The sequence below is a fragment of the Amborella trichopoda genome, chromosome 7 (genome assembly GCF_054954075.1).
Source record: "Amborella trichopoda isolate Santa Cruz 75 chromosome 7, AtrichopodaSantaCruz75HAP2 v2.0, whole genome shotgun sequence".
Lineage (NCBI taxonomy): Eukaryota > Viridiplantae > Streptophyta > Magnoliopsida > Amborellales > Amborellaceae > Amborella > Amborella trichopoda.
The window spans coordinates 20,233,023-20,260,762 of NC_142342.1; the positions used below are offsets into that span (position 1 = coordinate 20,233,023).

Consider the following 27,740-nt stretch of genomic DNA (forward strand, 5'->3'; position numbering starts at 1 on the left):
CCTTTTGCATTTCAAAATTATATGGTACACTTGTGGGCTTTAAATTGATAAGATAACAGAAAATGGAGTATCAAGAGAGACTAAATCACAAAATTCTGTGTTCTGTTTGCAATAGAAAATTTGGGAGTCTAATGAAATAGGTACAAAGAAGTGTGGTGGTGGGCATCCTATCCTGCCTAATCTTTTCCAGGTGGGGAAGGGGTGAGACACATATTGAAGTGGAAGCAACATTGTGTATTCCGTTTGCTCTAGAAAATTTGGGAGTCTAATGAAATAGGTACAAAGAAGTGTGGTGGTGGGCATCCTATCTTGCTTAATTTTTTCCAGGTGGGGTAAGGGGCGACACATATTGAAGGGGGAGCAACATCTTACACGGCTAACTTTTATTTTCTCCCCCTTCTTTTTTGAGAAAGTTGACTGTAATTGTAGTGAATGTAAAGCATATGTTACACTTTTGACAACATTTTATGTGTAGAAAACTCAAAATACTCAAGCCTCAACGAGACTAACCGGCAAAAACTCAAGCCAGCATGTCACAAAAAATCGTGCACTCATTCCAACAAACAACGTGCCGTCTTGAGTTCCATTCCTACCCCTTCCCAGCTGAAGTACCCAAAAAAAAAGAAGCCCATCCACTGCTTCAAGGACTCAAATTGTTCGACCAAAATTGGTACCCACGATGCTCATCACTTATGCTTGAGTGAGATTCCAAAACATCATAAATTGGGCTGACAAAATCTACATGGTCCGAGGAAGACTTCAACAAACTTTTCACAAAAGTTCTCAATTTCAATGGCCTGATAAGCGTGTCCTTTCACCACATTTGGCACGAGGCTAACAGCATTGCAAACAGCTACTGATCGACTTGTTTGACATTCTTCACAAACCAATATTTTCTTATGTGGAAAATGATCTACTTTCTGGAATCATAATTAATGATACAAGTCAGGTTCAAGCTCGTGCTTGCTGGGTGCATGATTTTCTGTGCAAGGGCTTCCACCATGGTTGAAGTTACAATTCCAATAGGCCGTGAGAAGACAAAATTGTGGCACCCTGTCTATCTCTAAAAACTCTCCAACTCCTAGGACACCGGGTTTAACAAAGAGCAACCATCACAGTCTACTTTGTGCATGTTGTGTTCGGGAGTGGAGCTAGTGACAGGCTAGGCCAGCCCTAGCCTGGCTCAAATGAAGCCGAAGGGGCTTAGGCTGGGCTGGCCTAATAAAAATAGCAAATAATTGGAAAGAATTACATGGCTGGGCAGGCTTGGCTAGGTCGGTCCTGTCATGGCCCTAGACGGCCCGGCCCACCCCATTTTCACAGCTTTGCCTCATTCTATCGACACTTCATAATTCATTTCAGCACTATTATGGCACTTTTCACTGATTGTATGAAGAAAAAAATCTTCCAATGGACACGACAAGCAAAAAAATGCGTCATTGAGATAGAGTTGATGCTATTGGCAACACCAGTCTTATTGCTTCCAGAATTTAACAAAGTCTTCGAAGTTGGCCCGTAGCTTATTTCAGCGAGAAATTGAATGGCGCCAAGTTGAGATGTTCTACTTATGATGCTGAGTTCTATGCTATTGTGCAAACTTTACGCCATCAGAGACACTACTTGATCCAACAGGAATTTGGTCTTTATTCTGATCATGAGGTGTTAAAGCACATTATTGGCCAGTATAAGTTGAATCATCAACATACCAAGTGGGTGGTATACATCCAAGAGTTTACTTTTACCCTGAAACATAAATCCGGCGCACAAAATAAGGTAGCAGATGGCACTAAGTAAGTGAGCCTCTATGCTTACTACTATGCCCTAAAGCGTTGGGATTTGACACTTTCCGAAACCTTTTCCCAGCAGACACAAACTTTGAGGAAATTCTTCAGGAGGTTGATTTGGGCCAGCGTGACAGTTATGTTGTGCACAATGGGTTTCTTTTCAAAGGGAATCATCTGTGCATACCTGATTATTCTTTGAGGCAGCAAATTATCCAAGAGCTAGATGGCAGGGGACACTTTGGCAGAGATAAGGCTTTGGCTATGGTTAGTGCTGACTATTATTGGCCAAAGTTAAAGTGGGACGTGAGTAAATTTGTGGACAGATGCCATATTTGTCAAGTCTCTAAAGGGATTGATACTAAATTGGCCTATACATGCCATTACCCATTTCAGAGTCCCCTTGGACAGATCGGAGCATAGATTTTGTCCTTTGTTTGCCATGTACACAGCGAGATATGAACTCAGTATTTGTTGTGGTTGATTGATTTTCTAAGACGACTTATTTTCTAGCTTATAAAAAGACCATTGATGCCTCACATATTACACATTTGTTCTTTAAGGAGAATGTTAGATTGCATGACGTGCCCAAAACTATGACCTCTAACCGTGATCGGAATTTTACTAGTCATTTTTGGTGGAGCTTGTGGAAGAAGCTTGGAACTTAACTGAATTTCAGTACTGTGTATCATCCACAAACAGATGGTTAAACTGAAGTGGTGAATCGGAGCTTGGGTGATTCGATTCGTAGGCTTGGGGATCAGACATTATCTGAAGCAGAGTTTGCTTTTAACAGGTCCTAGAGCTGGTCCACATTGTTTATGGACAGAAACCAAGGAGTGCTCTTGGTTTAGCACTAGTTCCACATATCGCCCCAGTTAGTGACACGGCGGAGGACTTTATTGAACACATCAAACTTGTTCATGAGCTAGCAAAGTCAATTCCAAATATAAGGCAGCCTCTGACAAGCATCACCGGTATATGATTTTTGAAGTTCGAGATTTTGGCAGTCTTGACTAATGATAGATTTCCAATAGGGGAATATCATAAGTTGAGTCAGTGCAAGATTAAATTGTGTTAAGTGGTCAAGATTAATGATAATGCCTACAAATTTAAGCTTCCCAGCTATAGTCGCACTTCCGATGTTTTTAATGTCAAGAATCTCATTCCAAATCATGGTGATACCACTGATAATGAGCTGCCAAATTTGAGGGTGAATTCTTTTGAGGAAGGGGGGGACTGATGCGGCCCAGAATACTACTCCTGAGTTGTCTAGATATGATATACAAGCTTAAAGTTTATAAAAGGAACCGCGAAGAATACTTTGAGAGCATGGCACCCCTCTAGCTAGGGTTTGAGAGATTGGAAGCGAGGGCTTGAAGCTCTAGATTACTCCAATCACCTTGTCGCAGTGAATCGGCACACAAGAACTTATCGTTTCCTTTCATCTGACTTCCATTCTCCTTTTTCCAGCAAGCACTAAGAGGTGTTTATGTAATTTAAAGTTGAAAATCAAAGAATCTTTTTATTTCGAGGAGTTGCTAAATACACATACTACTAGTTCCTGCATGTTTTCTTATTTGTATTGCTCTTCTAAATTTCAGATCTTGAGCTTCTCTTTGAACAATTGAAGATTTTTCCACATACTAAAAGCTGCCCAGATTGCAATTCAAATGCTGACAACCATTGTGGGATAAGTTATGGTAGGTCATTGCTTTCCGGCACGTCATCTCGAATCGAAAATGGTAGGATCCAGTCATTGATATGTTGCATGTCATTAGGGATGGGAGCATAGTTACCTGAAGCGATTCGAAAGCCAAATTGATTTAGGAATCCGAAGTGGAGAATCGCTGCCTGCTGGAAGATTCATGTTTTCCAAATCGACATCCGCACAAGAGGAATCAAGGGGGACGAGATTCTTATTTTAGGATTCGAGATTCGACCAAAATAGAATCGAGATCCCCATATCGATGAAATCAAGATTCTTAGCTCTTTGGAATCAAGTTTCGAATCTAGTTGGAATCGACTAATATAGAATTGAAATTCCTTCTTTTATGGAATTGAGATTCCGATATCTTTAGAATCGCGAGGGAATTGAGAGGAAAACAATACGTCTTAATGTCATTCACTGACCGACATGCCATACATGTACGTTTACATTATTTGTATTACATTATTTCAAACACATTGGAGTTGCAATCTCTCCAATGGATCAATATAATGCATACTTAAAGAATTAAGTAGAGAACACGGACCACCACTGTGATTTCTATTGGTCATTTCATGCCAAAAAACCTGACTACACCTTGTAGCTTGAGATTGGGTGTCTAGCTCGAGTAGTTTGATGCCTTGAAAACTTCTAAACATCACTTCCAAGGAAAAAGCAAAAAGAAAAAGGAAGAAGTCGTAGAATTTTGGTAAATGTGGAAACCAGTTTTAACAAGTATAGAATTGAGATTTCACCAATTGCGAAATCGAGAATCAGTAAATATTAGAAAAAAAAAAAATTATGTAATTGCAGGAATCAACATTCCAAAAATAAGGAATTGAGACTCTAGACTTCACTAAAATGGATTCCGTGATGATTCCTAGTTGGAACCCACCAAATCGGGGTCCCAAATAAAAATCGCGACCTTTGATGAGAGATATGAGTAACTGTGGATGGGACAATAGTTAGAATCTAGTTTAGGCATGGCTCTATTGTATACATTCCAATAGAGTGGCCAAGAAGAGGTCCCATTCGTGAGAATGGCTTCAGACCAAATGAAGACCATTTTTAAAACTTTATAAGGTTAGGCATCTTTTTGCTCACAAACAAATATCCCACATCAAAGATGTGGGATAGAAGTCAGGGGGCAAGCCCCTTATAAAAGGCATACAGGTTTGAAGTCTATCGTAGATCTTTAATAAGATGCATGTGGGCCCACTCCTCCATAAGAGGGGGGTACTAATATGCAACAAAGTAGGGTTAGAAAAAAGCCAACAAAGGTGGTGGGACCACTTTTATGTAATAAAATATGGAGTACAAAGATAGAGGAACCACTTGTCTATAATAAATATGAAGTAGGACAAATGAAAACAAAAGATAAATGCCGGAACCGGCCGAATCCGATATTTTACGGGATCTGGATTAGCCTAGCCGATACCCAATCCAGATCACCGTTTTTTAAAACATTGGTTCACACAATGATTGACCAACTGAAGGAAGCTCTATTAAGGGTTATATCGTCGAACTCATGCCTAAGAATAAAGGCAAAAAAGCTTCGATGCTCAAGGTAATTTTTCCTCCCCTAGTTTTCTTTAAGGACCATCTTATAATGGTCAAATCATCCCCAACACACTAGGGGAGATACCCTAGTTATAGATTTGGTTGAGTTCTCGCCACAACACTTTCTATTAGGAGGCCGATTTGGTCCATATCCTACAAGGAATCTCTAAATTTTGGGTTATTGGGGCAATTTGGAAAAAGTGATGTAGACAAAGTAGACGCCCTTCTTGCTAGGTGAGTCACTTGCATGCATTAATTAAAAATAAAATAAAATAAAATAAAATCATGATACAAGGCACAAGAGTGAATCAAGAAACATGGAAGCAAACATAACCAGATTACCTTAACTTGATAACATCCAAGGACTTAGAACACCCTACTTCAGATCTCCAACACTGATGGCAAACCCTGAACACTCTTTTAACTAGAAAGAATTCAATTCAAGGTTTAGGTTGTTTTCTCTTAGTCTCTTAAACAGGAAGCCAAGGCAAACCCTAATTCAGACTACGACAGCATAACCAAGTCTAACTTCCAATCTTAGGTCAACATGGACTAGGGCTAAGCACTCTCTTAGTCCATGGGCTTGAGCATGCCACCCCTATCTGTCTTAGATGGGGCATGGCACCCCTCTTGGTTTAGGTTTTGAAAGAGTAAAGAAAGATGAGCGAGCTGAGAGTGAGTGGCATGGGGCTCTCAGAGAGAGGAGAGAAGAGAGGTCTCACGTGTGTTAGAGGCCACCCCAAAGGGATCATTTATAGTAAAGGGGATTCAATCCTGACTGTCGATCTAAGGAAATCTGTGGGATGAAGACAGGCTTTCAATCTCATCTATCCATTCTCTAAATCGGCCATCATGATTAAAGGGAAGGTTCTAGAAGCATTATCCATCATTTTCCTTGACCCGTTCTCCCTAAATCTTTGATTTCAAGAAAATATGATATAGTTCCCTAAAAACAACAAGTTCCGGAACGGTTACCATAAAACCACGAAATCGTCTCTCTTTAATCAAATCTCCAATCAAATATTCTCTCAAAATCTAGCCTTCTTGTAGAAGACTTGCCCATCAAGCAAGAGGAGAGATATAAGTGGTGCGAGGATGATAGTGGGTTTGCATGTGGGCCCCACCCCCCAACAAAGTGGGCCTCCCATGAGTAGGACCCCACTAGCAATGGCCCCCTACATGCCCCTCTAATTTTTTAAGATACTATTCGACTCACCAGTTGACTCAGTTTTGCCAGTGACTGAGTCTATCACCATATTCAAGTTTCAAAACACGACTTCAAGAAAACTATGCCTGAATCAGTCAATAATAACGGCCAAAGATGACATTCAACCTAGTCAACATAGAAAATAAGCTGCTTAACAATCTGAAGGATCAAAACCATCTTTCATTCAAGGTGGTGATACAATCCTTTTGGAGGTCATCAATGACCTAAAGCAGACGAAAGAAGCACCTTAGAAAACACTGACATTGCATATTTTAACAAAGTCCAACTATATCAGGTGTATACTATGCGGAGACATTTATGGATGCACTTATAGTGCCATCTCGATGACAACGAAATAGCAGTTTGCATCATTGATGAAAGGTTACTATTTCACTTTATTTACTAGATGACATTGCTATTTAAAAGAGCCTTGTTAACTCTGGCCAGTTTCAAGATCCCAGCATCGAAGCAAACGGGACTTGTGTCTTGCTCAACCAAAGCCAAGTTATACAACCATGACTGACCAAGTCATTTTTAACTACTGCGACACTTAGCTTCAACAGGAACTGACACTGAGAAAAACAGTCACTAGATACACATATTGGAAGCTTTTTAAATGATAACCATCCCCCATCTTGAATCTCCATGTTTTCAAAATGACTTAACATTAAGTCCAGGATTGTAAACTTCAAGAATCATTCTATTATTAATGACTAATCTATAACATATGAACCTTAAAATGCAACACTATCAATATCAGTAGTTATTTGATGTTTGGCACTCAAATCTTACTTGAAGACAATGTTGATATTACGAGAAAATATTTCGAACGTAAGGAACTCAAGTATCTAAAAATCAATAAGATAAAATGTTCTTTTCTTTCGTTTTTTTGGGGTACGTAAACAAATTAATATGAAACTTACTGGCAATTCTCTATGAAGAATCCAAGAACCCTGCTCCTCATCAAGTGTCAAGGGGATTTTCTGCAAATTTCAACATGCCAAATCCATAAACTCAGAAGACTATTACAACAAATAGGATCTAAACGATGTCATGATTTTTTAAGATTTAGTGCATGAATATTAATATCGGATCAGTTCCACATATATGTAATTCTCATGTCATAATGAGTATAAGCAAAAGTAATCTTTAGTTCCTCAGGACTGCAATCCAAATTCTGCAGAATCTTAGTCTTTCAACGAAGACCTCTAAGGTAAGTGAAGAATTAACATCAAGGAGACAATGCACTACCTCATTTGATAACACTTTCATCAAGTATCTTCATTACATGATTTTTTACCCCACGTATTAGCAACCACTCATTGAAATTTTGCAGAGAACGTGCAGCCAAAAGCAAAAAGGGATCTATTCTCCCAATTCTCAAATGAGCCAAACCAGATATTGAAATTTTGAGGAAAGTTAAAAGTGGTGCAGAGATAACATTCTCCATGAATAAGAGTATGTATGGCACACAAAGGGGAGAAGAAACCCATATCAATTTGACAAGACAAAAAGGGGAACTGCAACATTTGGCCCAAGAAACTGAGAAGCACCAAAAAAAGAAAACCTACAATTACTCCTCAAGGTATGTCAGTTAAATGTCAAACTGAGGGACTATTCAATGACTACGAACTAGGAGAAGACTATCTTCTATGAACAAAACACCTTCGTTCAATAGTACTTGACCATTTTGGTAAAGCATATCTACTTAACGGGGCTACGAAACAAAAATCCAGAAAACAAAAATTGTAGTTTCTAAGACAAAAGATACCTGCCCCCATCCAATATCTAATCCAGAAATTTCCACGGAAGAATAGTTGGCTCCTTCCCATTTCAAAGTGACTAGTTTCTTGGCTCGACCTGTAAGCTGATTCCATAACAAAGTCATTGGCAGTAACATCATAACAAAATAAATAATGAATAAGATATAGGAGTGTCATGTGGAATGCTTAATTCAGAAAGCAAAACTAGTATTGAAGAAAGACTAACCAATGCATGACATGGAAATTTGCGATTATTGAATAATCAACATTAATTATGAAGCTAGTCAAAAATTCCAAAAGGTCCTAGAGAGTCTGAGAATCCACCTGGACTAAGAGTGCCAGTTGTGCTTCCTGAGATTCCAAAAAGAACAAAACTCACAACGTTTTTTATCGTCATCATCATTCGAGCCTTATCCCAACTATTTCACGAAACGTTTTTAATTAAAAAATATAAATGTACAATTAGGAAAACATTAATTACTAACAAAATACATATACACTATAAAATGCATTACTAAATGCTGATTTGTAACCAATGTTAGAAAAACGGGCCGGTTAGAACCGGAACCGACCGGTTAGATCAGAATCGAGAGGGTTCCGACTCCGGTTAGGGCCGGTTTTGGTGTTCTAATATGTATACAAAACACCTAAAAAAAAATCCGGACCAAAACCAGCCGAAATATACCCAAATCGGCTAGTTTTATAGCTAACCAGCCGGGTTTAGAACCTAACCGGACCACTTTGAAAAAAACCGTTATTTATTGTTATAACGCCCGCATTAATGCGCTTTTGACATTATTTTTAACAAAGCCGTTATATTTGACAGAACCCATGACTTTTGTTTTATTAAAGATTTGATTCAATTTTTCTTGCTTTTACAGTTTTTTTTAGGGCTTTTCAGTCAATTATTGACTGAAATTATTATTTTTACAGTATAAAATGAAGGATTGGCACCGGAAACAAAACGAAATTTGATGTTTTTGCCCCCTTTTTTTTCGTGTTCTTAGCGTATTCAAAAAAAATCCGCCATTCTGCATAGTGTGGACTTGTTTTTTGATTTTTATCAATGAAAATCTAGGGATTTTGTAGATAATAGATTTAGTCAGTACATTCTACTCCGAATTTCATTTAAAACACCAGACTTGGAGCTTGATTTTGAGCGATTAGGGCATCAACTCGTTTTCGTAGCTCGGTTTTGAAAAAATCTGCCATCCTCCAAATTGTTAATTCAATTTCGGTTTTTTTTAATCAAAATCTAAGGCTTCTGTAGATGATGGAGATAGTCACAAGATTCAATTCTTAATTTCATTGAAAATCGGGGATTTGGAGCTCGACTTTGAGTGATAAGGGAATCGACACAGATTTTTAAAACTGAGTTGAAAACATCTGCTATACTCCAGATTGTTGATTCGATTTTGGGTTTTTTTCTATCAAAATCTAGGGATTTTGTAGATCACGGAGTTAGTCACAAGATTCAAGTCCTAATTTCGTTGAAAATCCGAGATTTGGTGATTGATTTCGATAGCTTAGAGCATCTACTCAGTTTTCTAAACTGAGTTAAAAATCATCCACCAACTTCTCGATTTTGTGCTCGATTTAGTGATCAATATTTACAGTTGAGATCAAAAGTATGAATTTCATGTGACTTTTCATTTAGTATTTTTTTTAATATGATTCTTCAGTGGCTCGAGTATTTCTTTACCAATTTATTTTGCTATAAAAATAATTATTTTGCTCAAGCATTGTTCAGTTACTATAACGGAAAAATCACTTAGTTACTTGAATTCGAAGCTAGTGGCTTTTTATGGTACTTTGTAATATTTGAAAGATTTAACACTTGACATCAATGTGAAGAATTAACACACTCAGTATTTGATGTTTTACTCATAAAAAATTTTATTATTTTTGTTCTTTATTAACTTGGGGTTCTAAGTTATAAGACACATGACCTTTGTAATGATATATATGAAAGTATTTTTTTATTTTCTAAAATATTATTATTTGTCTTTATTATCTTGGGGTTCATCGAATTAACACCGCTAATGGGAATGCACAGGCTTCTATGAATATTTTTTTTGCTCATTTGACTTTTATTTCCATTAATTGACCATTTGATATCAAACTACTCTTGTTTTGGCAGTAGTACAACTGCGTCATGTATGTTAAAATGCATATGTGTCTAACTGGGCATGTCTATCTATGCATGCGGACGAATGCACCTTCGTTTTCTATGAGCATTAACTGTATCTTGTCATACAAGTGTAGTGTGTAATGTATTAATGTGGGCATTAAAATATATGATATATAGGTGTATAATGATAAGATGTCATAAAAAAGGACAAGGGTATCTAAGAACCAAATTTGTCAAGCGTTCATAGAGCAATAGCATTTGGTGAATTGGCCAACTCATGTATCTGGTTATTGAGAAACTTCGGAAACCAAGTTACATCCCAAAAATTATTGGGACTCCATTTCCACTTTGATTCATGAATTTAAGGCTTTAAATACAATGCACGATTTAAGGACATTTTAATGACATAAGCCGTATTTTTTTTTCCAATTATTATTATGAGATAAGTTGTGATTTTGAATTCAAAACCAATTCCTAATGGCATCTAATGCATTTCAAAACATAAACATCCAAATAGCTATTGTTAGTTGGACTTTGTAACTCCATCAACAAAATTACTATCAAATTCTAAATTGTCTTGCATATCTCCATATCATTCATATATTAGTTTATATAAAAAGTTGTTTCAATTTTTTTCTTAAGATAAATGTAGGTAATAAGATCATGTACACTAAATCAATGTTTTTCTTTTCTTTTTTTTTTCTTTTTTTTTGAGGGGATTTTCACCCAGTTTAAAAATAAAAAAATTTCTACCGGATCGGTTAGTCCGGCTAACTGCCCGATTAGTCCAGCTAACTGCCCAATTAGTCCGGTTCCGGTTCTAACCGCTCCCAGACCCATGTCCAGTTAACCATTCCTGTTCGATTTTACAAACACTGTTTGTAAGGCAAGCAAGAGTGCCAAAGACTTATAGCTCCATTGCCTCCTTAACTTGGCTGTGCATAGTTGGCAATGGAACACTCTCCAAGTCACTCCTAGTTGTGAACACCTTTTTTGACAGAATAATTGTATTACTTTAACCCAAAAAGTTCCAATTTGTGATGTATGCCCATTTATTTGGCATTCTCTGAAGATCATCATTATCATCATCTGAGCTTGATCCAAAATATCAGGGGTCGGCTATACAAATCCTTCCCCACTATTCTACTCTATCAAAGGCCATACCCTCAATAAGGCATAAGTCACTATATCTTTCTCATTACTTCCATCCATATCATTTTGGGCTTTCCCCTTGCTTTTTAAGATCTTTCGACTTGAACCAAATCGCACCTCCTAACCGGAACTGTAATAGGTGCATGCTGCATGTGGCTAGCGCACCTAAGTCTACTTTCCCTCATCTTATCACCTATTGAAGTCGCACTTAAATTCGTTCACATGTATTCATTTCCAATTCTATCATTTCTTGCCTTACTACTCATCCATCTCAGCTACACTCATCCAATGGATATGTTGTTTCTTGAACCCAAACATTCCATCTCATAAAGCATAGCTAGTCTTATAGTTGTCCTATAGAATTTGCCTTTTAGTTTTATTGGTATGCGGCAATCACATAAAACTCCATATGCATATCTCCACTTCAACCACTCAACTCTAATTCTTTGTGCGATATCTTCTTCAATCTCTCTATTTTCCTAGATTATTGACCCAAGAATATTGAAAATAATCTCTTTTAGTTATTTCTTGGCCATCAAATCTTAACTACTTCCCCATTTCTACATTTCTACACGTACTATTAATAAACTTGCATTGCATATATTCTAAGATCGTATACAAAATATGGGGCCCGAGTGGGTACGTTGTATAATAGCAAAGACCTTAAATGAAACTAGAAAGCAAAAACTATGGAACCGAGCTCGAAAAATATTTATTAGGTTCCACCGGTGACCTTCAGCCCCACCTTAAGTGCGAACACATGTTTTAAGTTCTAATAGTTCCCATAAAATATGAAACAAAGGGAAAATGATGTATAGATGAAGGTGATGGAGGCAGGAGCATGGAACTCGAAAGCGAACACGTCTTACCCGTCCATGCGCCGAGCTGTATGGGCCAGCTGTCCATCCTTCCACCTTCACTGCCATCCTTGCTAACTCAAGCACTTTTGTATCTCTTGCATCTTAGAATCTTGCATCTTGGAAACTTCTCATTTGATTATTGACTCAAGAGCTTCTTTCAGAGGTGCGTGAAACTTGATTGACTCTAACGTCAATCTCTCTCCTTTCCCCTCTTCTTTTCATCTCTCTCTCTCTCTCTCTCTCTCTCTCTCTCTCTCTCTCTCTCTCCTTTGGCAGGGTTCTTACGATTGTTGGACCCAATGCATGACTGCCCTGACCTAACTTGCTATGCTTAGGTTCTTCTCCTTCTTATTGGTCTTCTTTCTTTCACTTCTTTTTACGTCTTCCAAGTTCAATTATTATTGCCTATTTGACAAAAAAAATTTTTTTTTTTTGAAATTGCTATTTGACAAAATATTGAAGAAGAATGATGTAACAAGAGCGGCACCATGCGTATTGCTATGTACTATTCCTGTTGTTCCCACTTAGGGTTTCTACATAACAGCTGAGGTTATGTTTCACATAATCTCAACAAGGGCCACATCACTTACCCACAGGAAGGAAATTATACAGTTTTTATATATTGTAACACACTAACCTAAGCAATATGACTAGCTCTCAAGAAATAACTTGACTTCAACATAGAACACATCCAAGAAAAAAGCTACGCGATTAACAAAGACAACAATAATAACGTAAAAGATAAAGTACAAAACAATTTTGAACAATTTTAGATCCCAAAAAGAAATTAATTAGCACTAACAACATAATAAAAAACTTCACAACATTAATATACAAAACATTGCCAAAGGAAACTCAAGGAAAAATAACTGAGAAATCAGAAACAAGAAGAGATAACTTACGATATCAGCAGTTGCACTCTTTATAGCATCCAATTTTGGGAAGCATGGGCGTGAACTCTGTTGTATAAAGAAAAAACAGAAAAGGAACACTCTGATGAGTTTCACTTTTTACTTCAAAGAACAATGAACTAGCTGTACAAACGACAACTTTTCTCTAGTGAAATGAGTGAGAATCATTAAAAACCTTAGTGCAATGATAGTTACACATAAAAATGTTCTTTTTTATGGTTACGTAGAATAATACTGAGCTGTACACTATACTCCCACAGGAGCACACAATAGACTTACTCCCCAAGGCAAAATAACTCTTTACAAAAGTTGAAATTAAAGTAGTGAAGAAAACGGTTTGGTAGGATCTAAAGAGAGGAAAGAAAATAATGATGAAGGAGATAGAGAGAGGTGTGTGTGAGAGAGAGAGGGAAATGAGTGGCTCAGAAGTCACTTCCTCAACCCCTCTTATAACATTCAGTAATAACTCTAAGTACAACTTATGGACAAGACTGCCCTTATTTAGAGAATAAGACAAATAAGGACTAAACAAAAGATAAATGACAGTTCTATACATCAAATACAATAAAGCTTATTCTTTTTATTTCCAACACTCCCCCTCAACCTGGTGCATAGGTATCAATCATGCCCAGCTTGCTTGGGATATCAAGTAATTTGTCCCATCCAACGGCTTTCATGAAGATACCTACTAGTTGATCTTTAGACTTCACATGAGGAGTCTGAATAATCTTGGCAGCAATCTTCTCTCTGATAAAGTGACAATCTACTTCAATGTGTTTAGTCCTTTCATTCAAAAGAGAATTTACTGTGATATGGCTGCTTCATTGTTACAATATAGAGCCATGGGAAGCCTAACTCTAACACCCAAATAAAAAAGAACATTTTTTATCCACATTACTTCGTATGTACCATTAGCCATTGCTCGGTATTCTGCTTCAGCACTTGATCATGCCACCGCATTTTGCGTCTTGCTTTTTCAAGTAACCAGGTTTCCCGAAACGAAGGTATAATTGCCAATTGCAGATCTTCTATCGGTTTGGCAACCAGCCCAATTAACATCAGTGTAAACTGCAACATCAGGATGTCCTTGATTTGAGAGAAATATCCCTTTCATTGGTACAGATTTGAGATATCTTAATTTATGTACACAGCATCGAGGTGGAGTTTATGTGGTGAATGCATAAATTGTCTAACTACGCTGACGACATAAGAAATTTATGGTCAAATGATTATGAGATATATAAGCTTGCCCCTTATTTGTTGATAGTGATTAGGAGCATTGAGTAGCTCTCCCCTTTCTCCATGGAGTTTATGATTGACTTCTATAAGAGTATTTATAGGTCTAGATCCCAACATCCCCGTTTGTTGTAACAAGATCAACACATTTTTCTCTGGGAGGTGACTATCCCTTTCGTGGATATCGCCACTTCAATTCCCAAAAATACTTAAGGAGTCCTAAATCTTTGATATCAAACATTCTTTAAATAAGATTTAAAATCCTCAATGCCCTTCACATTATCCCTTGTCACAACAAATCATCAACATACACAACAGAGGAGTAATTCCAACAATATCCTTCTTCATAAAGAGTGCATAATCAGCTTGACTCCTTTTGAACCCAAATTTGAACAGTGCCCCACTGAATTTTTTAAGCCATGCACTAGGAGATTGTTCAAGTCCATATACTGCCTTCTTTAACTTGCAAATCTTTCCTATTTCCCTGTTAATTTGAATATCAGGAGGTATGGCCATATAGATTTCTTCTTAGATGTCTCCATGTAAGAATGCTTCTTAATATCTAGCTGATCGAGTAGCCACAATATATTTGCAGCTAGTAAAAAATAATCCTCACAGTGCTAACTCGACCACATGCACGAAAGTGTCTTGGTAGTCTATACCAAGAGTCTGGGTGAAACCTTTTGCAACAAATCTTGCTTTGTAGCTACCATTAGCTTTGTATTTTACAATGAATATTAATCAACATCTTATGACCTTCTTCCCTTCAGGAAGGTTAGTAATTTCCCATGTATTAGTCCGCTCAAGTGCTCACATCTCGTCGCCCATGGAAGCATTCCATTGAGGTTGTAAAAGTTCTTCAATAATACTAGAATGTATTCCAACAGAAGACAAAGCAGATATGAATGCAATATGAGAGGGAGACACAAAATTGTTGGATATGACGTTTTTATTGGGGTTATGTACCCATTTAAAGGCCTTACGAGAAAATGTACTAAAATTATTCATATTGTGAGATGATGGCTCTATTGAGCGTGTGATCTGGATGGACTGTAAGGCATCATTGATACCATGAATCACCTAAGTTTCAACTAGCTAGGCTCGGTATGATGTTCAAAACTCGTAGCCCTGAGCATTTGTGCACAACCAATAAGGACTTCGTTGTGGGGCTATCCCTTTAATGAGGTAGAAGATGTGCTAGTGGTTGCTCGAGTACTAGATATGGCCCCTATGTGTGGTGGTTGGACAGAGAAAACAAGGGCTATATCTTCATGAATACCACCACACGACATGTACACTTGATAACTGTCAAGAAAGCAACCTTACTGGGGGCGTATCGTGTATATGTACCGAAAAGATGTCTCCCTGCAATACTAGACTGTGTTGGAAGGACTCATGAGGTATTGTGCTAGAATGCGATGTGGACTTGTTCTCAAGGAGGGATCTGCAATCCATGGACTAGGATTGTGTATCCTTCATTTATTGGCTAACTTGGATAGTCCAAGCACAAACCCCTGCAATAGGCTATGGGTCATGGGAACTGTTGGGTCAGTTTGAAAAGATGACAATTTGGATACGGTTTCTATGATAGATGGAGTCGTCAGGATATTTGTGTTATTCATGACTCTTTGGATCCAATTCCCATCAAATTCATTTTAATATGTTTAATTATATTTCATTTATATTTTTTATTATTAAAATGAAATTTTAGAGCTCTATGGATATTGTATTTTGGCTCAAAAAGATTTTAAATATGCTAAAATTAATTTTCTGGATTTATTTATTTTAGAGAAAATAAAAAATATTTATTAATTTCTAAAAATTGTTCTTATTAATCTAAAATGAAATGGAGGTTGTGGGGGCTCATTTGAACTTGTGGGCCAGCCACAAAGATGCCCACATATGGGAGGAGTGGAGCCAACAAGGGCCCATACTAAGTGACATGCCCCACCTCCTCTTTCCTCAATGAGATGGCCTATTGAGCAAGACTTCTAGAAAGATGTTTAAATAAAAGGACGGTGTTTTTGAAATAGGATAATTGATTTCAAAAAGGGAAATAATTGACATTGATTAAAATCAATAAGGGAAATTGTAAATTATTTCTTTAAATAAATTTGAATGGGAATAGAGTTATAGAAACTGGGGGATAATGGTCCTATCTCATCCTTTAATCATGATGGCTGATCCAAGAAATTAAGAGTTAAGATCTCTTCACCCTACATGTTTCCAAGAGCTAAAGTCGAGATTAAGGCTCATAATGATGATAAAACCGTAGACCCCAAAACCCTAACCTCTACTCCATAAATATTCGCTATTGAGGGTTCATTCAATACAGTTGTGAACAGGTTGGCCTTTCTCCTATGCAAGTACAACCCACTCTCTCTCTCTCTCTCTCTCTCTCTCTCTCTCTCACACACACATTTCTATTGAGGGTTTAAATAATATTATACCTAAGAAACCCTAAGGGGCCACAAGGTGGCACACCCTAGCCATTGAGGTGTTGCTTGAGTTTGTGCTTTTGGATCTATGCTTTTCTTTCATCCCATGTTATGCATGCAAGAGGTTTTACTTTGGCTTCCTAAATTACGAGACAAGGATAAGACCAAGATCTTGTGTGCCATTGGTGGAGAAGACCCGTGTGGGGTGTACGAATTCCTTGGGGATAACTTGAGACAAGGTATTCGGTATTTTCTTGTTACATGCTTTCTTAATCTCATTGAAAGTTATATGTAATCTTCATATTCATGTATTGAATACATTTTTGTTTATGGCATGCAAGTGAGAGTCCTAGGCATTACTTTGTTATTTTCTTGAATTAAAAGTTGTATTTGGACATTTGTAAGTGATTTGAGTTGTACAAAGAAAGAAAAGAAAAAATTTAAATAGTATATACTTGCCTGGTTCGATTTCCTATTGGATGCTAAGTGCAAGAACATGTATCCTTGTGAATAGCAATAGGTAAGTCCAAATTAGGGTTCTCAGAGAGAGTGAAAGAGTTACATGGGTTCGGATTAGTTTCCGATTCCAGGCTAGCATTCGAGGTATGGTCGCTTAGAACTTCATGTTGTATCATTTTCTTCCTCTTGGTATACGTCTTCAACTCCTTTTCTGAACAGTACAATATATTATTATATATACATATATGTTTTATATTTATATATATAATTTTTTTAACTTTTGGAAAACTCAATCCCCACCGTATGTTATGGACTATGAACAGTGGGGATTGGATTACGCATCTCTCGCTATGTATCTCTATTGAAAGATGAAGTATTCATTAGGGTTTCTCACTTTCTCTGTGAGCTCAACCGACAACCATCCGCCATTGCCCATTGCTCTGCGCCTACGGTTGGGTTTCTCTTTGTGATCTGTGAGCCATCTGCCATTGCGCTGCGATTGGGTTTCACTGTGATCTGTAAACCCATACGCCATTGCTTTATGACTAAGTTGCTCTGTGATCTGTAAACCCATCCATTATTGCTCTGCAGCTAGGTTTCTCTGTGATTGTGATTTGTGAGCCATCCGCCAGTGCTCTGCGATTGGGTCTTGATGACTGTGATCTGTGAGCCATCTGCCAATGTTTTGTAACTGGGTTTCTCTATGATCTGTAAACACAGTCGCTCCAAACAGGTATGCCTCATCCATTCTCTAATTTTATTTACTATTATCAATGTTTCTAGGGTTCTTTTATTACTATTATCAGTGTTTCTAGGGTTCTTACGAGCGGAAAAAAATTTCTGCCAAAACCTAAATTTATCTCTAATCTCTCGGTTATTTTTTCTGATTTTTTACTCTTGTTGTAGATCTTTGAATCCCCTATAGAAACCCGAAATTTATATTTAGTTTTCTTGCTCAAATCCAAGCAATGAGATGGCTTAACAGAGAGACCTCTGAACTACTTGTAAAATCTGCCAAATTTGGGATATCTCTCTCATTTCTTAGTTTTTAAATTTTCTAAGGAGTCCAGAATGTAGTTAGAGAGCGAGAGAGTATACACAGTGTTCCAAAAAGCGGACCGCCCAACACTTGGGTGACTGCCTAGGCGGATCTGGAGGCCTGGCGCATCACCCAGACTTAGGTGCCCTAAAAAAGTGGTCGTCCCTGGGCGCCCGCCTAGGCGCCCAGGAAACACTGCCTAGGCAGCCGCCTAGGTCCTGCACCCAGCCCAAAGGTGAAAAAAGATTTTGGTGGGGGCATTTTTTGTCTTTTTTTTATACTAAAGGGCCAAAAATGGAGGTTTTAGGTTATTTGAAACGTAAAACTTATTGGAGCCGATTTTAGAGAGAGAAAGCCCCCAAAAAACTATTTTTTGGTAATTCATAAGGATCGAAGGGTTCTCAAAGTTATAAGAAATTGATCAAAACATCACCCATTGATATTATATTTAATTTTTGATGTTTTATAAATCTATTGGGGTTGTTTAGAATATTTTGAGTCCTTAGAAACATCTTTGAGGTAGAAGTTTGGAGATAGAGCAATCAAACTCAAAGTACGTGATTTTTTTTTTATTGCTTTTATAAATTGCATTATTTTGTGATGTCTTCTTCGGGATCTAATAGGAGTGGTGATCTCGGTTGGAAATATGGCTAAAACCCAGATCCTAATGATAAAAATTGCATAAGAAGCAAGTTTTGTGAGAAGGATACAAAAGGGGGCATAAACTGGTTCAAGAAACATCTTGCCGGTATCAGGGGGGATGTTGCCCCATGTAAAAAGACTCTTGATGTTGTTAAAGAGGAAATAAACAATGTTTTAAATATGGTAAAAATGAACAAAGATGAGAGATTTGCCTCCATAGCAAAGATTAGGTCTGGGGTTCGAGTCAATTATGATGATGATGATAGTGATGAGGATGGGATTGGGGAGGGATGTTATGAGGTAGAACAATCCATTATTAAGGGAAAGGGAAAGGGAAAAGGAGTTGTAATTGCTTCTGGTTCTGATTCTGGGAGTAAGAAGCCTCGGGTTAGAGGCCCTATAGATAGTTTTGTGCTTCGGCCTAACCCTGAGGTGGCAAGGGAGAAAACAAAGAAGCAAACCACCATTAAAAATAGAATGAAGAAGGAAGAGAGAGATAGAGCTGCTTATTATCTTGCTACATGGGTTTATGAGGCGGTCTTTTCAATACAGCTCGCTTAAGCAGCTTCTATGTCGCGGGAGAGACAATTGACCAATTGGGCCTAGGATGAAACCCCCAACCCCATATGAGCTTTCAGAACCACTTTTGAAAAAGGCGGTGAGTGTCATGAAGAAAGTTGTGGACGTTAAGAAAGATGCATGGGCTCAGTATGGGGTTTCTATTATGACTGATGCTTGGAGTGATAGGAAGAGAAGAAATCAAATGAATTTGCTTGTGAATTGTCCTTTAGGGACTGTTTTTTTAGGTCTATGGATGCCTCTGATCCTATCCATGATGGCCATTACATATTCCAAGTTACAAAGAAGGGAATCAAGGAGGTTGGGGAGCATCTTGTTGTGGACAATGCTGCTCCTAATGTTGCTACAACTAATTTGTTGCGCATAGCTTATCCTAAAATCTTTTGGACACCATGTGTAGCACATTGTATAGACCTCACGCTTGAGGCTCTTGACGGTTTAATCGAGATATCAGGTGCAGTAAAGAAGGCAAAGTCAGTTTACAAATTTCACTTATGATCACCATCTCACCCTAAGCATGATGCGTAGATTTACAAAGAAGAAAGAGATTGTGAGGTCTAGGGTCACGAGATTTGCGACGTAGTACTTATGCCTAGATAGCATATATTTGAGGAGAGTGCAATTGAGGTAGATGTTTATCTCGGATGACTGGATAGCATGTAAGTGGTCCAAGGATCAGATTAAAAAGAAGGTGAGAGATATTATCCCTTCTAAGGCTTTTTGGCGAGGGGTGAAGGGCGCTCTTAAGGTATTTTTTCCTCTTGTCAAAGTCCTTCGCATGGTTGATAGTGACAAGCCTTCTATGGGGGCTATATATATGAGGCTATGGAGAAATGCAAAAGAGAGAGAACCCAAAATTTTAATAATGATGAGAACTGCTACAAGCCTGTTTTGGAGGTTATTGTTGAAAAGTGGGATAGGCAGATACATCGGCCATTACATGTAGCTGGTTATTATTTGAACTCAGCTTTTTTTTTTATTGACAAGGATATACACACAAATGACACAATTATGACTAGATTAATAAGTGTGTAAATGTGCTAGTCCCTGATCCCGATATGCAAGATATTATATGTGCTGATAAGCTGATAAATTACAAGTGCTCATTAAAGTCATTTGGGAGTCCAATGACGATGAGACGAAGGCCCAAAATAGATCCAGGTACCATAGTAATAATATTCTTAAGTTCATCAAGTTCAAGTAATCAAGTTTCATTTTTAGAATTCTATTATTTATTTATAATTTTATTTTATATCTTTGCAGCCCATTGGTGGAGCCAACATGGGTGTAGTTCTCCAAATTTACAAAAGTTGGCCATTCGGATCTTAAACCTAACCACTTCCGCATCCGATTGTGAGCACAATTGCAGTACTTTTGAAGGGGTAAGGCCGTAAGGGTAATTTGTATAATTGTATTAATAATACATGAACTATAGATTTTAATTAGTTTCATTTGATTTTGTTAGATTCATATAAAGAGAAGGAACAGGCTTAAATCAACGAGGCTCAATGACTTCGTCTATGTCAAGTATAATCGATTCTTGAAGGACAGGTTTGCTAAGAGAGATAAGAGAAACCCCATCAGATCAAAAAATATGGATAATACGATGAAGTGGTTAGTTGATGATGAGGTCGAGGGGCATAAAGGATTGACATGGGACATGGTCATGGATGCTTCAGGGACATCAGCTGGTCCTCCTAGGGCCACTAAATCTTATGCACAAAGAATGAGGGTGGAGGAGGAAGATGAGGAAGAAGAGGCAGATTTAGAAGAGACGGAGGAGGACGACCATTATGTCGAGGAGGGTGACGACTCCGATGAATATGATGTCAATGCAGGTGACCTTAATTTTTCTGTTGATGAATGATAAATGTTGAATAATTATTAAACTTTGAACTTTCATTGAACTATTAAATTTTATGTTTTAATTCGATATGTATTATGAACCGACTTATGGTTATGCTTATGGAGTGTGTGCTAATGTGTAGTATAATTTCAATTCTGATGTGCCCTAAATACCTATTTCTTATATTTTATACAATATATAATTGTTGAATCCTTTTGGATTCAACTAGGCTGCCCAGGTTCTATGCGCCTGCCTGAGCGGTGCTGGGCGGCCTAGAACCCCCAAGCCACCTAGGACCCGCCTAACGCTTTTTGAAACTATGAGTACACATACATGCATGGGTGGAGTTGCAGATAGCGACCATGTGTGTGCAATCAGAAGCTAATTACCGACCATTAATGACCAATGTGGTGCAATCTCTCATTCCTCTTGTCAAGCTAAAAGCTTCTGTTGGAGAGACCTTGAGTCGTGAGATAGCAACCAGGTGACCTCAGATAAGATAGCATTGATTCGTGAGAGGCTCAGGACAGCTCAGAGTCGGCAGAAGAGTTACGCTGATAACCGAAGGAGAGACCTTGAGTTTGAAGTGGGGGATCGAGTTTTCCTAAAGGTGTCACCAACCAAGGGCATCATCAGGTTCGGCAAGAAAGGGAAGTTGAGCCCGCGCTATATTAGACCTTTTGAGATTTTGGAAAGAGTCGGAAGCGTGGCATATCGATTGGCCTTACCACCCGAGTTAGCGAACATCCATAACGTCTTTCATGTATCTTTATTGCGGAAGTATAAGCCCAACCCATTTCATGTCTTGAGATATGAACCTGTGTCGATCAGAGAAGACCTGACGTTCATTGAGCAACCAGTTTAAATACTGGATAGAAGGGTGCAGGTATTGCGTAATAAAAAAATCCCCCTAGTCCGTATTCTGTGGTAGTACCATTCACGGGAAGAGTCCACCTGGAACGGGAAAATGAGATCCAAGAAAAGTACCCCTATTTATTTGAATAATAGATGTATGATTTAGAGGACTAAATCCTTTTCCAGGGGGGATGATGTAAGGACCCAGACTTTCCGAGGTGTTAACGGTAAGTACGCGGCTAAGCATGGGCAGGCGTATTCACGTGGGTGGATGCGCATTAGAGCGCACGTGCGGGAAGACGAGTCCGCGAAGAGCGCGGGCAGAGGTGAGCATAGGCAAATGAGTATGCGTATAGAGAGCGCAAATGGTTTAACGCGCTATTGAGCATAGCAAGCGTGCTATTGAGCGCAGGCAGATGTGTGCACTGATAAGCGCGGATGGGCGAGTGCACGCGATGAGTGCGCGAATGGCGCGACACGCATTGAGGGCACGGGCCAATGAGCACGCCGCTGGGCACGAGTGGTGTACGGTAGTCTAGAGTGCTCCTTCTCTCTCATGTTCTCTCCCTCTCTCTCTCTCTCTCTCTTCATGCATGAGTGTCATGTGGCACATGCATGCTGCACCCACCATCATGATGTCTCCCATACTTGCCCTTCTTTCTCTCCTCATGCATGCCCTCTTGGATGTCTTGTGGCATTTGCATGCAGCTACCACCTTTGCTTATATATATCCCCTTCTCACCCATCACATTGGCTTTTCCTCTCTATCCTCACTACCCTCTCTCACCAACATCCTCCCTCTGTTGCCTTGAGAATTTGAGACCCCTCCCAGCCTTAGTCCATTGAGCATGAACCCATCCTTGTGGAACTTGGTATTTGAGGTGAAACTTGTGGAGATCTTTGGAGTTTCATTTGGTGCATGTAAGTGGATCTGGTTTCCATGTTTTCATGCTTTTGATTTATGCATGTTTCCTTAGCTTATCAAAATATGAATATGGGTGTGATTATGAGTGGGGGTGCATGTTCTGAAATCCTGCTAGAGTGTGCTCTGTTTTCCAAAACTGTGGCTCTTGTTTGAGAAATCGTTTGAGTATCTTAAATCTCTCTTTAGATTATGAAATTTTGTGACAAAGTAGAAAATCGAAACTATTTTATCATAGAAAAGACCCCTTGCTAATATCTTATTTGGTTTGAAAGTTATTAACCATTTTCTGAAGCAAGCCATATTTGTGAAATGAAATTCCAGGGATTTAACGTGTTTTTGTGTGGAGCGTTTCAATGACCAAAACACATCATAATGAGGTCAAACCACTTCGAAATGATAGATAAATTAATCTATTTTGAAAATGGTTAGGGAATCATGATAAAATTCCCTGTGGTTTGAAAGTTAAGCATGTTTCCTTATAAGAATGTCACACTGGATTTCTGCTGTGAAGACAGGAACTTTAGTCAAAAACACCAAACAGTTTGGCAGACTTTAAACCAAAATTTGGGGTTACCCCTTTTACGAAAGTTGTGTTTTCATGAGCCTATATTCTTATAAAAGTGGTCTCAGGTCCAAATGGTTTTTGAATCTCATGATATACCTTTAAAGGTCGACTGTGTTCACTGTGAAAAACCAGAAAAGAAATGACATGATGATGTCTTTTGAGCTAGTGAGCCTGATGATAGGATTATATACATGATACGACATGATGCCGTCTCTCGAACTAATAAGAATGATAATTTGATTATATGTATAGCATGCTGATGTTTTATGTGAGCATGGAAATGCGTTGCTAATGAGAAATGTGCGCATGATAGTATGACATGCTCTGTTATGATATAAATGCATGATAGCATGACATGCTCTGTTATGATATGAATGCATGTAGTATGACATGCTCTGTTATGATATGGAAGCATGTAGTAAGACATGCTCTGTTATGATATGTGTACACGATTATGATAAATGTTCTATTGCGATATGTGTGCATGATTTTGAGATATTCTATGTGACAAAGGCCCATGTGGTCAGTGATATATGTGCATCATTTTGAAACATGCTATGTGATAAAGGCCCATGTGATCAGTGATATGTGTGCATGATTCTGAGATAAGTTATGTGATGTGTGATAAGACCTGTTTGGTCAACCATGTGATAAGTGCTATGTGATAAGACCTGTGTGGTCAGCTATGTGATAAGTGCTATGTGATAAGACCTGTGTGGTTAGAAATTGTGCTGGCAGTTGAGATATTTCCCTGACTCCCTATGATAGGATGCAAGTTAGGATGGGTGTGTTGGGAGGGTTACACGCCCCCAAAATTCTGTAAGGCACTATCCATTAGGACCCTTTTGGTAGTGCAACGCCCTCTAACGAAGATGCAAAGAGAGGATCATGTCTTGCAAGGCTAGTGCCTATCAAAAGTCCCAAAGCACGTTGAGGACTGTGTGTGTGTGTGAGGCACTATGCAACGGGCTATACCGTTGATCGTGCTTCCCTCCTGAGTGATGGTAGAAGTTCTAAGCAATGGGATTGGCTTGGCTTGATGGATAGGGCTTCTACTTCAAGAGTAGGTGATCTAGGGAGTGAGTTGGTATTTGTTGAACTTGTTTATGCTTGCTTGATTATGTTGATCTGTGAAGATTTGCATGCTTGAATGATATGATATCTGATTTGTTATTGCTCCACCATGAAATGAATCACGCACGATACATTACTAAATATGAATTGGGCACATGGCTACATGTTTGTAAGACTTCCACGATATCTTGATCATTATTATGAGATAATGTTCATAGGTAGGAAAGCATGGCACCTTGATCTATTTATTGGGCTTTACAGCTCCCCTTTTAACTTTCATCTATGTAGAGTGATAGCAGCGGGTTTTGAAAGGGCGTGTTGGTGATCGCGGTTGGAGCCCCGTACTCCCTTCCTGTGGAAGCTTCTTTTGTTTAATTGTATGTGTTAGATGGCAGTTTGGCCATAAAGTTATCTTTGTATTGGAACTATGTACTGTTGTGGGGCCTTTTGTGCCTTGGACTCTTTTGTAAGATTTTGGAGCTATTATATGTAGTTTGGGACTTGTTTGTCGAACTTTTGTGGTTATGTGCTTGTATTTAGTTTTTTTTTGTGGTTGGCTTTGATTCTTTCTTTTCAAAGCGTTGAGCGCACTACCACCTGAGTGGCATTCGCTACATGTGGTCGTGGTCCCACACCCTACTGTCCTCCAGTGGGCGTAGTTTTAGCCAGCGAGCACAGTAGGGGGCAGGGTCGTGACATCTAGTTTGTGGGGGCCCATTGGAGTTGTGGGCCCACCATAAAGAGGAGCATGACATAGGGACATGGGGCCAATTACTACCCACACTAAGTGGGATGCCCCACCTCTTTCCTCTTGGAGTGATCTAGTCAACAAGCCTTCTAGATGTGGTATTCATTTTATGATAAGTGTTTTGACATGGGTTAATTGATTTCAAAAAGGGGAAACTATGGTGATTGATTGATATCAATAAATAAATTTCTTCTATTTTCTCTAATTAAAAATTGATGGGAATAGAGTTAAGAAAACTGGGGGATAATAGCTCTAGCAAATTCTTTTTAATCATGATGGTTGATCTAAGGAATGTAAGGTTAAAATCTTTTTACCCCACAGGTTTTCAAGATCTATAGTCAAGATTAAGTCATATAATGATGGAAGACCCTAGCTTTTGCACTATAAATACCCCCTCTGGGATGGGGGTGATGATTGTCTACACACATTAGAGCTTGGCCTCTTTCTCTCTCTCTCTCTCTCTCTCTCTCTCACACACACACACACACACAAAGCAAGATACACCCCTCCCTCATTTCTTTATTTCCTTTTTCTCTCTCTTTTAGGGTTCAAAATAATTTATCACTAGAAGGGGCACGCCCAAGCCATAGAAAGTGGCATGCCCATGCTTGGTAAACCCTTGTGATAAGATTCCTATCTCATGTTCCCATATGCTCTCATTCTTGAGTAAGAGTTTTGCCTAGGCTTCCCGAATTATGAGACAAGGTTAGGACCGAGATCCCGTGCACCATCGATGGAGGAGACGTGGTGTGGGGTGTACAATGTCCTTGGGGTAACCTGAGGCAAGGTAATCGGTAATTTTAATGGCTCCAGGTTTCTTGATTCAACTTCATGCATTGTGTTTTGTTTGATTCTAAAAAATTGTAATGGCTTGCAAGAGTTGATCCTAGATTGCATTAGAGTTTATTTTATAAATTAAAGTTGTAATTTTGGATACCTATAAGTGGTCTAGCTGGTATGAATAAAAGAAAGAAAAGAAAAATTTTACTATATATATTTGGCTAGATCACATTGTCCACCTTTCAAAAAGAAATAACCAAAAAATGCAAAAAGAAAATTAAATAAATAATGGAAACATAAAATTTGTAACTGAAACTTTGGTTTTTAAGGGATTTTCTTCAATTTCAAAATTCCTAAAAATTAAAAAACAGAAAATCAAAAAAAAAAAAAAATTGCATTTTTCTTATTTCGCTTTCGAATTTTAAGGGCCTTTACATATTGTAGAAGCCCTAAAGAGTTAAGAAAAAAAAAGCTAAACAACAAAAAATAAAAACAAATTCTCGTGTGCAATTTTCTTGCATTTTCAGTTTTAATTTTTAAATGGATTTTACACTTGTATGTTGATTTACAAAATTATAAATAGAGAACAGCAACTATTTTCAGTTTTTTGAGTTTTTTAACTATTTTTTCCTCTCAAAAAATCAACAGAATGTTGTTGCCATGTTTATTTTTTAGGTAGTAGTGTAAACTTGAAAATATTATGAACTTGTGAAGTGTGAATTGTGTGAATGGGTAGTGGTTCTGGGTGTTATCATTGTGATTTGGTTATTGGTTGTCCGCATTAGAGAAAAAATGCCTTCAACTAAGTTTACAAAGTGTAAATCGGACCTGGCATGGGGTCATGTAAAAAGGGTCCTAAAGGGAGATAAATATGAGAACATGTGCATGTATCGTGTTAAACAAATAAAGGGAGATGGGAATCATAGGGTGGACGAGTATTTAGCCCACAAAATTGGGAATGTGGCCATTGTGGCCAAATGCCCCAAGGTTCCCTCTTACTAATGTTTGAGATGCAAAAAACTATCAAACATCATGTGGTTGAGAAGTCAAGGAAGTAAGAAATTTCTAATGACATAGGGAATCTTTACCCTGGATGAGGAGCTCTATGACAATGATATGAGCATGAGGAAGGAGATGAGGAGCTCCCTCATGCTTGGAGGAGACTAGGAAAGATCCTATGTTTTCTAATCCTTTTGTCTCCCGCAAGCCTAAGAGTAACCCCAACCCTCCCCCCTCCCCAAACAAAAAATAAAGCTGGGATAGAGAGTGTTTTCCACCTGGGACAGCGCTAGACTCCCAACCAAACCATCACAAGTGTGTTGCCTAGGGACAAAGCAATAGAAAAGGCAAACATGTCCATAGTCGAGTGAATTATCGTAACTTTGTCCTATTTAATGCCCTAAGCTCCTTTTTCCAACTTATGTTGGATGCAGTAGCATCCATAGTTCAGGGTATAAAGGCCCCCTGATTCTAGGACTACA

At 38.4% G+C, this 27,740-nt stretch overlaps 1 protein-coding gene across 2 annotated transcripts in view; it reads right to left on the reverse strand.

Annotated features, from left to right (window-relative positions):
- The window catches only part of SEX4 (dual specificity protein phosphatase (DsPTP1) family protein), a 52,797-nt gene that overhangs the window by 7,535 nt on the left and 17,522 nt on the right, over positions 1-27,740 (reverse strand). For both annotated transcript variants that reach the window (XM_020671560.2, XM_006851231.4), the window contains 3 exons: positions 13,065-13,121; positions 8,028-8,123; positions 7,180-7,239 (listed from right to left, as the gene is read on the reverse strand). In XM_020671560.2, the coding sequence (XP_020527219.1) occupies positions 7,180-7,239; positions 8,028-8,123; positions 13,065-13,121 (213 nt within the window). The remainder of the gene's footprint in view (positions 1-7,179; positions 7,240-8,027; positions 8,124-13,064; positions 13,122-27,740) is intronic.